The 17,534-nt window shown below is 39.4% G+C and overlaps 2 protein-coding genes across 2 annotated transcripts; one reads left to right on the forward strand and one right to left on the reverse strand.

Annotated features, from left to right (window-relative positions):
- Positions 1 to 457: 457 nt before the first annotated feature.
- Positions 458 to 2,363, forward strand: GCK72_017154 (uncharacterized protein; the record flags this gene model as incomplete). The annotated part of the gene is made up of 4 exons (XM_053731919.1): positions 458 to 529; positions 581 to 1,010; positions 1,066 to 1,150; positions 2,033 to 2,363. 4 exons carry the CDS (start codon positions 458 to 460, stop codon positions 2,361 to 2,363), a joined length of 918 nt encoding a protein of 305 aa, XP_053580832.1.
- A 127-nt stretch (positions 2,364 to 2,490) lies between these two features.
- Positions 2,491 to 8,176, reverse strand: GCK72_017155 (uncharacterized protein; the record flags this gene model as incomplete). Its single annotated transcript, XM_053731920.1, has 7 exons — positions 2,491 to 2,673; positions 2,917 to 3,196; positions 3,245 to 3,472; positions 4,016 to 4,179; positions 5,299 to 5,425; positions 6,819 to 6,908; positions 7,962 to 8,176. The coding sequence occupies 7 exons, from the start codon at positions 8,174 to 8,176 to the stop codon at positions 2,491 to 2,493; spliced, it is 1,287 nt and encodes a 428-aa protein (XP_053580833.1).
- Positions 8,177 to 17,534: the final 9,358 nt, after the last annotated feature.

Genomic DNA, 17,534 nt, shown 5'->3' on the forward strand with positions numbered 1-17,534 from the left:
TAGGTGGCTAGACGCGAGAAGGGAGAGAGAGCGCAGAGAAGCGAGCGTTTCTGCCTTCTCTGCGTCTCTCCGACACCTGCCAAACTTTGAAGACGCATAACTCAAAAACTTCAATAGCTATCAAGAAATTGCTAACTACAAAAATAAAGCTCTATTTTTGATCTACACACCCATTACAATTTCAAAGCGGTGGGATAACTGGTATTGCCATGGCGGATTTTTAAATTTCGACAACCTTCTCATCAATAACTTTTTTTAAACGATTGTACATACCCCGAACATGCATGTTTACTATGTTTATCTGTCTCCGTCTCTCCTTCTTATCACTATCTCTCCAATTCTCCGTATCATCAATTCTCTGACCCGACACGTTGTGTCCACTCGGTTTATTATCAACAACAACTATATATCGATCAAATCAATCGCTCCTTGTTTCTATCATTTTTAATACCAAAATATGCCGGATTGCTCTGAAAACTTGTCAGCTGTGATAGAGAATCATGTGCCTAGTTTGGAGGAGTTAAAGGAGGTAAGTATACTTTTTGATGACACAAAATTATAAATATCTTGCCTTTTCCAGGTTTTCCAAAAATCCCTGGACGCTAATTTCGAAACGGTCCAAGTGGACATCGTGGACTGCCCCAACCTGTCTGAGCCACCATTCCATCAAACATCTTCTGGCTTCGGTCAAAACCTCAAAATCGCAGAAGTCGGAGGACCAGGCAACCTCTACCCCGGTTTCCATACCGATCATCAATTTGATATAAGAACTATTGGAAAAGTATGTGAACACCCTGAGGCATCGGTCTTCGGACCAGGTGCCGGTCCATGGCCAGTGGTCAAGAAAAACTGCGAAATGGTGGCCGATGTCAATTTGAAAACTGGAAAAACTGCCACAAAAATCGCGGAAATCTATCAGGAAAAGTATAGACAAAAGATAATTGAGGAACCAAAGTTCAGTTTGATGGCTAACCTGGCGTTGTCAGATGCTGATAAGTCGGCCAAAGTTGGTGCGTATTTTTCTGTTTCAATGGTCGCATTAAAAATCAAAATGTATTCTTTTAGTTCATTTCAAAGCGTCGGTGAGGACTGGAGAGAAGAATGTGACGCATTGTATCAGAGATGGCTTGCAGGAACATTTTGGAGAGAGGTGAGTTTTTTGGTGGCCTAGAAAAGTAAAAAGGTGGAAAAGTAGTCCCTCAAGCGATTCGTGGCCTATAAACCTCCATCAAATCGACACACGGTATACTCCGCTAGAAACATAATGATAACCGATTTGGTGGCCTAGAAAACAGAATTTGGATTTCTAGGCCGCGAGTCGGAAAACTCGGCCATGAACAAAAATCGACTTTTTCAGTGATTTTCACGCTGAAATTTTTCATAAAAACGCTAATTTCAGGCTGAAAAATAGGCAAAATCACTCACTGTCTGGCGCACCTTTGACGCGCTCCTTAAAAACACAATTTTATAAAAATTGACGTATTTAAACACATTTTCATGTGTCTGTCGCACCTTTTACGCGTTTAGCAGTGAAATATTACAAAAAATCTGTATTTTACTTTAAAAATACCAGGTTTAACTATTTTAGGTGTGTCTGGCGTGCCTTTGACGCTTTTTCAAATTTGGGAAAATTTGAGCGACTTTCGACCATTTTTGGGAGGTAAAAAACACAATTTGGTGGAACTGTCGTACCTTTGACGCGTTTAAAAGAAAACCCGGCGTTTTCCAACTGTCTGGCGTGTTTTTGACGCGTTTTTCTCCAACAAACAAGTTACACTGACAATTTTTCTCTTTAACACTGACATTTTAAAAGTTGACAAATTTTTATAAAGTTACAGTAACTAAAACTCAGAAACGTTTAATGTTGGTTAAAATAACTGTAAATCCCAAATTTTAGAACATCTTCAAATCTGCCTAAGCTTGTTTTCCAAGCCCTGAGTTTACTAGATCACCCAACCCCCTCCACTTCCAAAAACCAAAATTTTGCATCCCAGTTCCCAAAATAAATACCCAATCCATCAGAACATTCCAGACCCGTCTCGCTCGCCGGTCAGTTCATAATCCACACCGGGCAAGCAAAGCTTCACGTAATGCCTCACTTCCCGGGGTGCCCGTTTGCAAACAACGAGGAAGTCGACAAATGGCTCAACTATTTTACGATGGATGCTCCTTTGGTCTGTGCCACCGTCATGCATTCTTATGATCCTGGGCACAATCTGAGATTGGAGCACACTCATTGTTATAGTGAACATGGGGATGCTGGACATTATCATTATGATGTGACACCTGCGACGGTGGCTTATGAAGGATGGTTTGCACCGGCTGGGAAGGTTTATAGAATTGATGAAGTCGCGAATAGATAATCCCTCTGATTTACTGTTTCCCACGTTCCTACTATGCATACAAATAACTTTATTTTTAGACAAAAAATATGAAAGCAAATAAATAAGATGTAAGTCAAGTCACACGTTTCAAAAATATCATGGAATCTCAAGTATGATCAGTATAATCACCGGGTGGCTTAAAACAATAACATTCCAACAGCTTCATCGCTGTCGGCTTCAACCTTCGCTTCATTTGAGGCGAGTAGAAAATGTACAAGTAGAAGAGGAAGGCGTGATGGGTGTAGAGGAAGACATGGGCACCCAATGAGATGGCGGTCATGAGGGAGTTCTGAGAACAAGATTAAAGGTTGTTGGCTTTTAAGTTATAAGGCACGATGAGGCAAAAGCTACCAATGCAGTCGCGCTCTATTGACAAGCATGGTACATTTTTGCGTCACGGTGAACGTTAGAATTTATATAGGTATAGTATGCACACAAGTTCGAATATTCACCGTGACGCAAAAAATGTATCATACCTGTCAATAAAGCGTGACTGCATTGGTAGTCTTGGCCTCATCGTGATAAGGATTACCTGCTCCGGGACCCCAAACAATATACTGGCGATTCTATATCCATAATTCGGGATGTTAAGCAGAATAAATGCCCAAGTCACAACCAACAACGACCTGGTCAACTGAATATCAGTATATCTTATTCCCTTCTTCTTCTTCTTTGGTGTCTTCTCCACGTCAATCGAGAATCTGCTGGAGATTCGCGTATAACTCTTTAACGTGCTGTTCGGAGCGGATGTCTGGGTAGTCAACACAATATCTGCGGTGTTGAAGGACACAGCAGGCGATCCGGGGTTCTTTCTGAAACTTTTTTCATCACAATTTTATCGCCTGAATACCAAAACTCACTTAATATGACTGTTCAACTTGCTGACCACTAGACAGTTGCACGCAATAATCAATACAGATGGTACGAGCATACAAACAATTGTCTCTACAATTGTCATTGTCTGGTACATCCCAACGTACTCCAGTTTGATGTCACATAACCCCCCGGGTTCAATATCCGCGACGAATAGGATCCAACTGTTGAAGATCATGGCAAAGCCGAGGAGGATGAAGACTTGGGCGCGGGCTCTGGAAAAAAAGGACGGTTAGGTGGTTTGCGTAGTTTTGTCAAGAACTCACGGAATCCTAAGCAGCTATGTTGTAAATATAGTCTAAGATTGGTATCATTGAGTTTGATCAAGCTTGGCTAAGACCTACTCGAGGAATGCCCTAGGTTCGGTAAGCCTTATCACAGATACGCGGAAGCTTGGCCTAGTCTTGCTAACACGTTTTCAGAGCAATATCCAGACAATTCAAAATTTGCTCAAAGATTGCCGGAGAGGCTTGCTTACAGCGTTAACAATGATTAGCTAAGAGTTGCCTTAAGCTTGCCAAAAGCGTCACATCGCTTGTCTCAGGCCTACCCAGTATAGTCAGAAAGATTTCGAAAGAAGGCCCGAAGCTGCTCCTAAGCGTGGCCAATTTTTGGCTCAGGTTGCTCAAAACTTCCCAATGCTTCCCTAAACCTTATTTTAGGGTACCGTAAATCTTAATTTAGGGTACCGTAAACCTTAATTTAGGGTACCGTAAAAACCTTCTTTAAAGCTTTCCCCATTTCTTGCCCAAACTCACTTCTCCACTGTCAACCCTCTTGTCTTCCTGTACAACAGTAGCAACCGCTCCATTCCAACCAACACTATCAACCATACCGACGCGAAATCGCAGACATGCGCCAAGAACGTGTTGAATATACAACTGTAGTATGAGTTCCGAAGTAGAGAGTCTTGGAAAATGTCCTGCAAACAAAGAAATATTAGTTATTTGATGTGCTGAACCGATGAGGAGGATTAGTTGAGATGAGTGCTTCTTCATGCCAGAAGGATACCGTACCAGAAGGGAATTGAAAATCAGAATAATCAGAAGGAAGATGTCGTGCTTATTAGTTGTGGAAATGCCCCGGAATCCGTGGAAAACAAAAGAGACGCAGACAACAGAGGAGTAGACTTTTTAGAAGAGTTTTGGATAGTATTAAGGGAGTATGTAAATCGAAAAGAGCGGTATATTTAAATAGCTGGAAATTTTTTCCAGGTTTTGAGATATGAGAGGGAGAGGGAGAGAGAAAGAGAGAAGCTAGAGTGTCTGACTTCTCTATGTCTCTCGTGTGAAGCCGCAAAATTAACCATGTTCAATGACTTACCACAGCGCCCAATAATGTCCGATTAAGAAAATTAAAAAATTTAGAAATATTTCAAATTTTAATTTATATTTTAACAGTTGGAAGTTTTTTGATAGTAATTCTGGGTTATGAGATATACGTCTTTAAAGATAGCGCACTGAATCAGCGAGAGAGAAAGAGGAGACGCAGACAGTCAGACACTCTCGCTTCTCTGCGTTGCTCACTTAACCCTTGCCTAGGCGCTCATCTTTAAAGGTGCATATCTCAAAAGCGTAAAGAGCTAACAAAAAATTGTCAACTACAAAAATGAAGCCCTAGTTTTGATCTACACAACCAATGTAATTTTGGCCTAGTCAGATTTCAAATAGAGCCAGTGCCAGGCGTTGGAAAATAGCTATCCAGAAGTTCAAAATGTCCCCCTCTTTTGTGTTTTGATTGTGGCTCTACAGCGAGGGTTCCAAGAATCAAAAAGAATAAAAAATTAGCGTGTTGTCCATATCCCTCATCCTCCAGAAAAATCTTCCCCCCGCCAATTTTTTGTGTCCTGAGAAAAGACAGGAAATCCGATTTGCCTTTCAATGCGCTTCTTCTTCTCAGCTACTAAACAGATACTAACTTATTTTTTTGAAATAGAAAGAAAATGGAATGGACTAAAGGTGTATCTAGGAAAGGGTGAATGAAAGATGGAAAGAGTTTTGTTGTTGTTTTGACCGGTAATCTCGGACAAACATGCACGTACATAGAAGTAGATATATGCGACCTCTTCTATCCAAAACACGAGTAACGAGAGCAAAAAGATGGATGACATTGCCGCGAGACACAACAGATACACGTTCGTCGGTAGTTTGCTGAGCATTCGGTTGCTTCTGAAAGAAGAAAAAACATTGAAAAATATTTGTTTTTGGACATTTTGTCATTCATGATGTATTGCCTCTTTTGGTTAATAATTCATTTGGGAAGATCTTCCCCGTCATTTCTTTTGAACATTTCGTGTGGGTGAGATTTTTTGTCACATCACGTATATCAAAAAATCTGTTATGAATAAGGTGAGTGCCACCATAGCAAACAAGGTTATGGCGCCGTGAAATTTGATTTGGGAACGAAAAAGCACAAAGGAAGACGTCATGGAAGAAGACTGCTCAAGAATCGCCTCTTACCATTCAAAATGCTTTGAAAAGTCCCTAACTTTGAACGCTTTTTACCCACTTAAATTTTGTTCAATTTCAAAAATTTTAAGTTTTCCTGATTTTTCAAATCGAGCTCTATATTTTTGTAGTTGAAAACTTTTTAATAACTCTTCACACTTTTTAGTTATCCGCCTTCAAAAACCGGTAAGTAAAGCGAGAGAGGGGGAGAGACGCAGAGAAACGAGGGTGTCTGACTGTCTGCGTTTCCTCCCTCTCTCTGTTATCGGTACCAATCTTTGAAGGCACGTATCTCAAAAGCGTGAATAGCTATCAAAAACTTTTCAACTGTAAAAATGAAGGCCTAGGTTTGATCTACACAACCGTAGCAATTTTGGGGCGGTAGGCACGGCGAACTTTTGAAAATTAACCATTTTCAGCTTACTATTAGACACGCTACAACTCAAAAACTAGGAATGCGATCAAAAAATTTTTAACTAGCAAAATGCACAAAAGTTTATGTAGATAATTTTCGTAGTTGACAACTTTTTGATAGAATCACTGGATTTTGAGATACGCTTCTCTAAAGGTAGGTACAGTGAAATAGGGGGAGAGCGCAGACAGAGAAGCGAGAGCGTCTGACTTCTCTGCGTCTCCTCTTTCTTTCTACTGATTGACTTTAAGTGGTCATAACTCAAAAGCGTGAAGAGCTATCAAAAAACTGTCAATTGCAAAAATGAAGCCCTAGCTTTGATCTACACAACCAGTATAATTTTGGCATAGTCAGATTTTAAATAGAACCGTGCCACGCGTTCGAAAATGAGCTCTCTTAGCCCTCTATTTTTTCAAAAGTCCTGTATAGTTTCGCTTTCAAAACTTCTAATCCTCATATTTTTGTTTTCCACTACCAAAGTCCGTTACGTGACATCCATAAGTTAGCCACCGTCCCCCCAATAGTACACTTTCCCAGAATATATTTCCCCTTTTCTGAAATAATTTCTATTCCGCATGAAAGGAGTGAGTGAGGCGGGGGAGAAAAACGGAAATGGACTTCTTCTCTCTCTCGAGCTGTCCTAACTAATTAAAATTCTTCTTCTTTTCCTTCTTCGTACCAACCAATAACCTCCGGACGAACCTGATCAAAATCCAGACCATCGTGTTGCCAGTGAGTCCGACGAAGACACAAAACGGCATGTAGAAGTAGTAGAGGTTTTGGATAAGGGATCTGGAATGTTTCTGATTTATTTCTTTTTTTTTGTGTCCCTGGTGGCATTGAGCAGAAAAGAATAACAAAAATTGTTTAGCTTCCTTTTTTCCCCTCCTTTTTTCATTCCAGTCACATAGACACATTTCCAGAAAAGAGGAAAGGGAAGAGGTAGAAATAATTAGATGTTGGATGAGAGGGGGGTTCAAGGAATTCTGGAATTCCAGCTAGAACAATGAAGGTGTTCACAGATCATTAGAGGTTTGACTTTTTATTTTTTATTTTTCAAGAAAAAGATATTCAATCCCCCCTCTGAGAAAAGAAAACCGAACACTAATTATAATAAATAGTATGAAATCATGGTGAGAAGGAAATATGATTTTTTCAGACAGACAGAAAAAAAAACTAATAAGCGCCTACACCTCTCCCTAATTAGCAGTTATGTTTTTGCAGACTAGAGACAGGAAGTAGATTTTTAGCAAGGTTAATGTATGTATGTTAAAAATGACGAATTTGGAAGGAACCAACATTTTAAAAACAACAAAATTTGACAAAACGTTGTAAAAATGAGATTTTGGGGTCTCACCTGTCGTCCCAAATGTTCAAAACTATATTATTTGTGTAGATCAATTCTAGATCTTCATTTTTGTAGTTGACAACTTTTTGATAGCTCTTCTAGATTTTGAGATACGCGCCTTGAAACATCGGTACCTATAACAGCGAGATTGAGAAACGCAGAGAAGGCAGACACTCTCGCTTCTCTGCGTCTCTCGGTTATACTGCTTATCTTTAAAGGCGTCTATCTCAAAATCTGGAAGAGCTATCTAAAAGTTGTCAACAACAAAAATGGAGGTCTAGATTTGAAAAATTGGAAAATTTAAGAATTTTTTAAAATCGGACATAAACTGGCCTTGTGACGCAACCTCAAAGTTCGGTGACTTAAAAAAAATGTTTAAGCCTAAGCCTAAATGTTATCTAAGCCTAAGCCTAGAGGTTATCTAAGCCTAAGCCCGCAGATTTTTTTCAAAAACAGGCAACTACAGCCAAAAAACATCAAAAAAACAAAAATCTCACCTGCCGGGTGTCGACTCCATCGCTGGAACTCCTTGTAGAAAAAACGAGTCGTTCAAATTCCGAAAAGACTCGACCTCGCTCAAAATATCCTTCACAGTCGCATTGACACCATCTCTCGCCGCTTCAATAAGACTCGCATTCAGATGATAAAGTAGAAGCGGATCGTCGACGTCTCGCACCGCCGAATCCAGTAGTAGTTGAGCCTGCGATGACATGTTGTCGAGAAAAGTGGGCGTGGCACACCGCCGCCGCTGGAAAACGCTGTGTGCACGCTCTCCGCTGATAACGTGCTGTCTCTCTGAAAACAAGATGGGATAGTGTGGGGACGGAGAGGAGACGGAGGAGAATTTGGAAGATGGAGAAGAAGAAAAAGAAGAGCCGCCTGTGACATACGGGGAGAAAGACGAGGAAGGACGGACATTCCTTTAGAGGATTGGTGGAGGCAAAAAGTAAAAGATTTCGGAGACTTTCGGGAATTCTTCGGTTTCGTCATTTGGGGACTAGGGAGGGAGGACAGACAGCTGTGTGAAATTGAAGAGTTGAGGAATGAGACAATAACATGTCAGGAAAAGATTTTTTGAGGAGTAAACTTTTTTTATAGTTTTTTGGGAGAGTAGAAGAGATCTCTGGTTTTGTCTTAAAAGGAAAGTGGTTGAAGGGACAAAAAGTTTGGGTAAGGTTGTCTACGGGAAAACTTCCGGAATGATCCCAGGAGGCGCTCCTAAGACTTTTCAACATAAAAATTGTTCCCGAGTCGTCCAAAATACGCATAGAAACTGATCGACATGCCCATAAGTCGCTAGGCTGGGGTGCCGTTGACGCTTTTTTCAATTTCACTTAAATCGGCTCAGAAACGTCTAAAATCTCGTCTTTGGTGCGTTTGTTTTCTGGGAAATACAGTAAGTTTCTACTAGGAAGTTCGCCTTTTAAATAGTTTTCAAAAAACTTCCAAATAGCTTTCAGTAGGCTCTTTAAGGCTCTCAAAAGGCTCAAGTCATGTTTCCATTAGATCCCATCAGGCTCATCCTAGGACTCTACCACAAAGTTTTGGAGCAAAGTTACCGGAAGTTTGTATTAGGCTCCCATGAAGCTTATAGGCTCACAAAGGTCTTTCAGAAAACTGCCCCATGTTTTTGTGAGGCTTCAAGAAGACGGTTCTCAGAAGGCTCGCGCTTCTATTTACAATATCTCACAGTGTTTCTAGAAAAACCTGAAAAGAATCTCAGAATGACTTCTTTGAGGTCCCCAGGACGTGAAACTGTTCCAGAAGGACCCTTCAGGGTTCTCACAGAGAAGGTTTCTACAGATCTTTTCTGTACGGTCCTTTTCCCCAAATGGCATCAAAAATCTTCCACACGGTTTCCAGAAGTTATCCTTAAGGCTCCGGTCACCAAGGATCTCAAAATGTTTCTGAACAACTCCTGCAATTCTCCTATTCCTTTCTCTCCAGACAACACTCTCTCATGTCTACTTCCTGATTATGCAAAAAGTGTCACATAACCTACATAATAATATCTCCTCATCTCTCAGAAAAACAACCCGAGGTGAAAAGAAATTAGAATTGCTAAACCGTCAAAAAAAGTCAAAACAAATCGTCATGTAATCCGGAAAAGGGTTCAGAAAAACTTGATCTGTTATGAGATACTGTCCAAAATATCGAATCTCTCCCACACAAGCAAGATTTTCAGAATTTTTGAAAATCTGAAAATCCGAAAAAAAAATGTTATCCCGGGATAAGCTAACTTAAGGCTATCAGCACTCTTGGGAGGAAGGATTTGGGGATAATGTGATTATATATGAGAAAAAACAAAAATGTTAATATCAGGGGAACATGTGATAGGGATATGAGGAAGTTTAAGAAGAAGGGACGAAAAATGCCCGATAATGCCTGATATTGAAATATCAAAAATTTTCTAAATTTTCAGCTCTATATTTTTGCAGTTGAAAGTTTTTTGATAGCAATTCTGAATTCTGATATATGAGCGTTTAAAAATAGGAAAAAAGTGGGAGAGACGCAGAGAAGCTAGAGTGTCTGGCATCTCTGCGTCTCCTCATTCTACGGCCTGACTTTGAGCGGTCACAACTCAAAAGCGTGAAGAGCTATCGAAAAATTGTCAACTACAAGTAATAGACATATGAACTTGATCTACACAACGAATATAATTTTGGGGCATTGATGAGTGATATATTTTGAGATAAAACATTTTAAAGACGCAAACAGTCATACATTTTCGTTTCTCTGGGTCTCTCTCCCTACCGCTAATTTCAAAGGCAAAAATAGAGTTCTAGATTTGAAAAATTGGTAAATTTAAGATCTTTTCAAATCGGACATAAACTGGCCTTGTGACGGAACCTCAAACTTGGGCGATTTTTAGATGGTTTATCGTTAAAGACTAAGCCTAAAGGTTACCTAAGCCTAAGCCTACACCACTTTTTTGTTCTTTATTCAAATCTACAGTAACCAACTTTTTTCCCTTTACTCGACCACCAAACAAAACCAACATAGAACTAAACTTTAAAAGTTCTCATCCCCATCTCATATCCATTTCTCTCTTTTTTCGAATGCCTATTAAAATTTTATGACCCCCCCCCCTCCTCATGTTTCATGCGTCAGAAACCATATTGTTCTCCTCTACTCCGATTCCCCTGCCACATCATTTTTCTTTAAATTTTTTCTTATGTTTGGCAAAAAGGAACCTATCCTCTTATTCCCATACTCAATAATATTATTCCACTTAACTACTCCTAGCATAACCACATTTTTTCGTGTGTTGACTGCAATTTTTCAGAAAAAGAGAAAAGCTGTTTATATCTCAAAGGAAAAAAAAGTTCGTCTAACTTTAATTGCTGTTTTATAATTCGATCTTTCTTTGAACTTTTTGTTTTTCTAGCTCATTTCCGTCCTCTTGCTCAATTTGTTTTGTCCAACTTGAGACGGGAAAACGATTACTGAGAAATTCAATTTCGAGGTGATATCCGTGTCTGACAAACGGAAACGGATATGAACTAGGTTCGGGCCGGAAATAAGTTGGGTAAGGGGATGACGACATTTTAGGGAGTCGTGTTCAGTTTACGCTCTGAAAATTTTTTTAGTGTACGTCAAAGGGCAGTGACTCTTCACTGATTATCAGTTTGCTAAAAAAGTGTTGAAGCGGAAGCCATTGTGACTTAGTAAACAACATGACGAAAGGTTTCAGTCTTAGGAAAAAGGGGATTAGTGGAGAAATAGTGCGAACACAAAAGTAGAGTCCTCGGTTTGATCTACGTACCCTACGTGATAGGATACGTAAAGACATTCATACAGTATGGCAGTTCAAGGCGGTCCGAATAAACTTCACAAATCATAAACTGAACCGAAATCTAAAAATCGGAATGTAAGAACGAATTTCAAATAAAGGATAGTGATGGTAATGGTAAAGGATAGCGAAGGCAAAGGATAGTGATGGAGAAGCTTAGTTCTCTGAATCTTCAGGTTGTGGTCTTGGAATTGGTCTCAGAATTTCAAATTTAAGAAATGAAGCGACTGTTTTCAAAATCTAAACTCAACTAATAAGATCCTATCTACCCTTCCACGCTTCCAAAAGTTTATACCCTAGATCCTGAACTTTGAGTACAGGGGTTTGAATCCTTCAATCTGGATTCCTAACTGAGAACCTAAAATTCTAACAAGGGAAGTACTCGAAGTGTCCTCTCTCAAACAACCCAAGAATTTGGTCCCTGGTACTTTCGAGGCTGTAGATTCCGAATCTGAAATAAAATTCTGCTAAATGTCTCTGTGAACCAAGTTATGAGCCGTCAAACTTTCCCTATGATTAAGCATTTTTTGCGTGACACGCGGTCTGCCGGAATGTCTACCCGAACATATCCTCCAATTTTCCAATCATCGGTGGTTCAGGGGTTGTGGGCGCGTCTTGTAGTCGAAAGGCTGTGGGTTCGTCTCCCTTGCAATGCAAAATTTTTTTCAATTTTTTATTGCATTTTTTGTGTTTTTTGGCTTTCTTCCCATTCAATAGATAGAACCCAGTGGCTTATGTACCATATTTTCCAGTTCTTGACGTAATAGTACAAAACTTGCAGAACATAAATGCATGAATAAAGTATGGAATGGAAAACAAACAAGTAATTGAAGAAAAAATTTCAACAAATTTTTCGAAAATTTTTCGCAGTCACTTGGTGGAGAAAAGTGGAGTTGGGACTCAAAAAAAAGTTGTTGCTTTCATTTGCTAAATCGCTTGATTTTGATCACATCTTCACCGAGTGCATAAACAAATTACTGAAAAACCATCTGGGAGCCAGATATGGAGCCACAAAAAATGCAATAAAAAATTGAAAAAAATTTTGCATTGCAAGGGAGACGAACCCACAGCCTTTCGACTACAAGACGCGCCCACAACCCCTGAACCACCGATGATTGGAAAATTGGAGGATATGTTCGGGTAGACATTCCGGCAGACCGCGTGTCACGCAAAAAATGCTTAATCATAGGGAAAGTTTGACGGCTCATAACTTGGTTCACAGAGACATTTAGCAGAATTTTATTTCAGATTCGGAATCTACAGCCTCGAAAGTACCAGGGACCAAATTCTTGAGTTGTTTGAGAGAGGACACTTCGAGTACTTCCCTTGTAAGTTCATGAACTTTTAACTCAACTCTATGAATAAATAATTCATTTTGAACCCTCAATTCTTCATCTAAAACCTCCTGATCTTTAAATCATGGGTTCTCCACAGCCACCACTAAGACCCCTCTTTTAAATCCTGTGCCAAGGTTCCTGATTCTGAACTCAGGACTCAGGGATTCAGAATCTATGGCTGTGTGCTCCGACAGAATACATAGATCCTCTATCCCTTTTCTTTTTACTACTTGACCATCTCCGGAAATGTTGCTTACTTCCCGTCCTAATTGACCTGATTACATTGTATATCTCATCTTAAGAAGCTTCTTATTATAGTTTTTTTGTTGCTGCATATACTGACATCATAGCCTAAAACGAAACATGTGGTCCCTTTCATTTTATATTTATAGAGGTGGTCTCGTTTATTTTGAGAACAATTTTCTAATTTTAGAACAGGTTACTTTAACTTTAGAACGTTTTCCTGAAGTCTGGAACTACTTAATTTTTATAAAATTTTATTTTTTGAATAGCTCACATCTAGACCTCCAATTTTGTAGTTGACCATTTTTTAATAGTTTTTGAATATTTTGAGATATGAGCCTTTAAACCCAGACGTCTTTAAAGGAAGAGAAAGGAGGGAGCGCAGAGAAGCGAGAGTGTCTGAATCCTCTGCGTCTCTCTACAGGCCTCGTCGTTAGACAACCGATCTTTAAACGCTCATATCTCAAAAGCGTGAATAGCTATCAAAAAGTTGTCAACTACAAAAATGTTGTCCTAGCTTTGATCTACACAATGAATATAAATTTGGAGTGGTAAAATAATAGGAGCGGGCGTGGCACATCTTCAAAGTTTGGCAGTTTGGCAGCTTTCACCGTTTTCAGTGATTCGCAAGAACGATGGCGTTTCAACAACTTTTTGCTTTTTTTTGTTGATTCTTGACTTACATACATTGTTTTTTGTTGTAGGCCGTCTTGTTTTCTCAAAAAGTTTTCTTTTCCTAAAGTTCAAAGATGTTCTCCTCACGAGTAGTGCTCGGAATTTCTAATTTCTAAAACTAAACCCGAGTATTCATTGGTTCAAAGACAGATATCAGAATTTGTTTCTAACTTTTTGACAAAAAATGATAAAAAACAATGATGACGCGTTGTTTTGACGAGCACAAGCGGTTATGAGGGGCAGAAAAAAAAAGGAAAAATGAGAAGGAATATGCAAATGACATAAGGAGATGGAAAGACTAAATGTGCAATTGACAACTAACATAATGAGGGAAAAATGAATCAACTTTTTGTCTGTCCCCCCTCCCACTCAATTTGGACCCCCGGCCTTCTCATCAGTTAGTTCTCGAGTAATTGAGTCACTTACTGGAACTAGAAAAGAGAAAAAAACGGGGAAAACACATTTGGTTGGAATGGAATTACCCTGTTTTGATCTCCCTTCCTGGCGAACATAAAATGTGAAAATTGCTGTTAAAAATTCCCGTTTTTTCTTAGAACGCCATAAAAATGAGTAATTGAGTTGTTCTATTACACTTTACCTTTGTTAGAGATCGCTATGAATATTAAATTTCTATTCTTTCCTATATATAAAAAAAGAACCGCATGTTCCAGTGATGTTAGAATAAGAAAATGTTCTCTCGTCATCTGTAGAAGTTTGACAGATTGTCCTGATTTTAATTGATGTCTAAAGTGTTCAAAATTATATAGGTTGTGTAGATCAAACCTAGTGCTTCATTTTTGTAGTTGCCAACTTTTTGATAGCTATTCACGTTTTTCAGTTATGAGCCTTCAAACATAGCAATTATTGAGCGGGCGAGAGAGTGTGCGAAAAGAGGAGGGTGTCTAGCTGCTCTGCGTCTCCCCTCTCTCGCTTCCTATGGCCGGATAGGTTGCAGTCCTTAAAGATTCATATCTCAAAAGCGTGAGAAGCTATCAAAAAGTAGTCAACTACAAAATTAAAGGTCTAGATATGAGCTATTCAAATAATATAATTTCATAAAAATTTAGTAATTCCAGACTTCAGGGAAAAGCTTCAAAGCAAGACGATTTTTCGGTTAAAAATGAAGTATAAAATGAAAGGAACCACAAGTTTCGTTTTAGGCAATGATGTCAGTTAATGCAGCAACAAAAAGCTATAATAAGAAGCTTCTTAAAATGAGATATACAATGTAATCAGGTCAATTAGGACGGCGCTGAAAACGCTTCCGGAATGGTAAAGTAGTGAAAAGAAAAGGGATAGAGGATCTATGTATTCAGTCTGAGCAAATAGCCGTAGTATATTCTGGAGACATTTTATACATATATGCACTTTACGCGCTAGATTCTGAATCTGTGAGCCAAAATACATGAGCACCGTCAGACTGATCATAGGTCTCAGGCGGGATTTAGTGCAATTTTCCAATGGTTTTTGGTTAATCTGTGTGTCCAGGCAGCCGGATGTCCAAATAACATCAAAATACAAAAAACAAAAAAAGTTTGACCCCAGGTGGGGATCGAACCCCGGTAGATTTCGTGCAGTGGTGGCGGTGTCTACATTCACTGGGGAACACGAGGGTTTTTGACGGAAAGCGCGGTATTTAGAGCATTTTTCGGGTTCTTAGGGGTGCAGTTTAGGAGGATTGAGGGATTTTAGAAAATTCAGAGTGCAAAAAACTTTGAGATTTGGCTCTAGGCCGTTAGTCTCGACCCTAAACCAGGCTCCGGTACCCTATCTCCAAAATTCTAGCTTCTAAGCTCCGCCCCTTCCTCAGAACCCATTTCGTCACCTAAAAATAGCCAAAAAAGTTGCCATTAAAGTTGTAAATACACCAATCAACTAGTCTTTGAACACCCTTAGTAGATTAACGAGCCCTTATTTGTCTGAATTCTCTAAAATGGGCGGCGCCAAAAGCTAATGGTCACTGATGACGAATGGAGACACAAAACACACAGAGAGATATGTGAATACATCATAACAAGAAAAAGCGACTTTTCGTATAAAAAGAAAGAAAAGAAAAGAAAAAAGGTGCTCGGCGAGCAAAACAATATCTGGATGAAAGTGAAATAGATTGGTAGGAAGGTAGTAGTAATCAGATGAAGGGAGAGACAACTGACACCAATTCACACGTCTGCGTCTAAAGTACACGTGTCTAGAACATGATATGTTATCATTGAAAGCTGAAAGACTTGAACACATTTTTGTTGCTCAAAAAGATAATCCTTGGCGTCATATGGAGAGGAAATTTGAATAGGGATTATGAAAAGGAGGAAACTGCTGATGGGGCGGGGCTTAGGCGCTTTTTGCAAGAGCTTTTCTTTGTAGCCATAGAAAATATATGAATGTGAGAAGAAGGAGCTCTTTTCAAATAATTAGAGACCGTGTCATGTTCACACGCTTTTCAAAAAACTTCAAAAAATAAAAAATTGACAAGAACTCGAGGGCCTCCTAGTGTTTACACTTTTGTTGAGAGAAAACAACTTGAGCGGTGAACGAAAGAAAGAAACACAACGGATCGGGGAGGTTTGGTCTTTGGAGAAGGTTTTAAACAGACTTGCAACGGGCCGGGCTAGGTTGGGCCGAAAAATCAACAAAAAACGGCCCAGTCCGCCCGGAAATTCAGTGCTGAAAAAATTTTTTTCGAAATATTTCCGATTTTTGTTGAAAAAAAATTCTCTAGACTGATTTTTTGTAGTTTTCAAAGGTTTTTGAGGGAAATACATGTAAAAAAATATGGAAAATTTACGGGTTTCACGGATTTTCGGGTTTTTACGTTTTAAAGTTATCAATGATGGTGTGTTGACCTTTTAGAAATTCGAAAATTCTATCATTTTGATATCCGTAAAATTAAAAATTGTGTATTTGTTAATTGAGTATTTATAAAATGGGTCACGAAGACGTGTGGATTCTGAATCCGTTTGGAATTTTGAGTCAAACGTTAAATGAAGCGAAATGTCGGGCTTTTAGACAAAAGCGTGGATCGAAATTAGGAAAACATTGCAAAACTTCAACATGGATTCTAAATCCTCGCGTCTTCTGCATTCTACTGAAAAGCTGAAGACTTGAGGATTCTGAATCCGTTTTCAAATTTTGGATAGAGGGGGATGAACCAAGTTATGAAGTTTTCTAACAAAAAAACCTGAAATTTTGACTGAAAATTGAAAATTCCGTGTCCTAAAAATACTTTGTCTGAAGGAAAAGTTGTTTTAATAGAAAGTTAAAACCATCAGGATTCAAAATCTGGTTTCGAAATATTTCTATGTCAAAAATCCACAAAAATCTCAATCTAGGTAAAAATGATCATGTATCTCGGCTCTAACCCGACCTGCCAAAAACTATTTAAACAGATTCAGAATCCTCACGTCTTCAGCTTTTCAGTCATATTGTAAGGTATTCGGATGAATCCCTTAGGCCTGCTCGGCTCTTTGTCTAAAGCCCACAGTTGTTTCACCAAATTTGACACTTTCAGAAGTCAATAATTTCGCGTCGAAACTGCTCGCCTCCGCTCACAGTCTCGTCGCCACAATTCCTAGGCCTGCAACTGTCATCGCCGCCGTCGTCGTGTCTGCTGCCTCTCTCGTCGCCAACGCTCTCTCGCCGCCACCGCCACAACGACACTCCGCCACCACGAGGACTGTTTGACCTGGCGCTCAACCGCCATGGCGCCAACCTATGGATTTACTAACTCCGCCCCCTTTTCACCACTATATAAGCTGAGAATTCCCTTTCTCTTGGCAGTTCTTACGGGTGAACTTGCACCAGTCCCTCTTTCTCCATGTAACTTGTTTTAACCCATTCTCTTGTAACATTTGAGTAACTAATAAACTAGTAGTTGAGTATAAAAGTCTTGCGTTGCTTACTATATGTACAAAACTTATGCGAACTACGCATACCTCTAGATCCCACTCTTTCTACGTCAGCGGCAAGCACCATACTGTAACCTTGAAATCAAAATCCCTGATGCGTACTTTCTTATTAAAACTCAT

The sequence above is a fragment of the Caenorhabditis remanei genome, chromosome V, assembly GCF_010183535.1.
Source record: "Caenorhabditis remanei strain PX506 chromosome V, whole genome shotgun sequence".
NCBI lineage: Eukaryota > Metazoa > Nematoda > Chromadorea > Rhabditida > Rhabditidae > Caenorhabditis > Caenorhabditis remanei.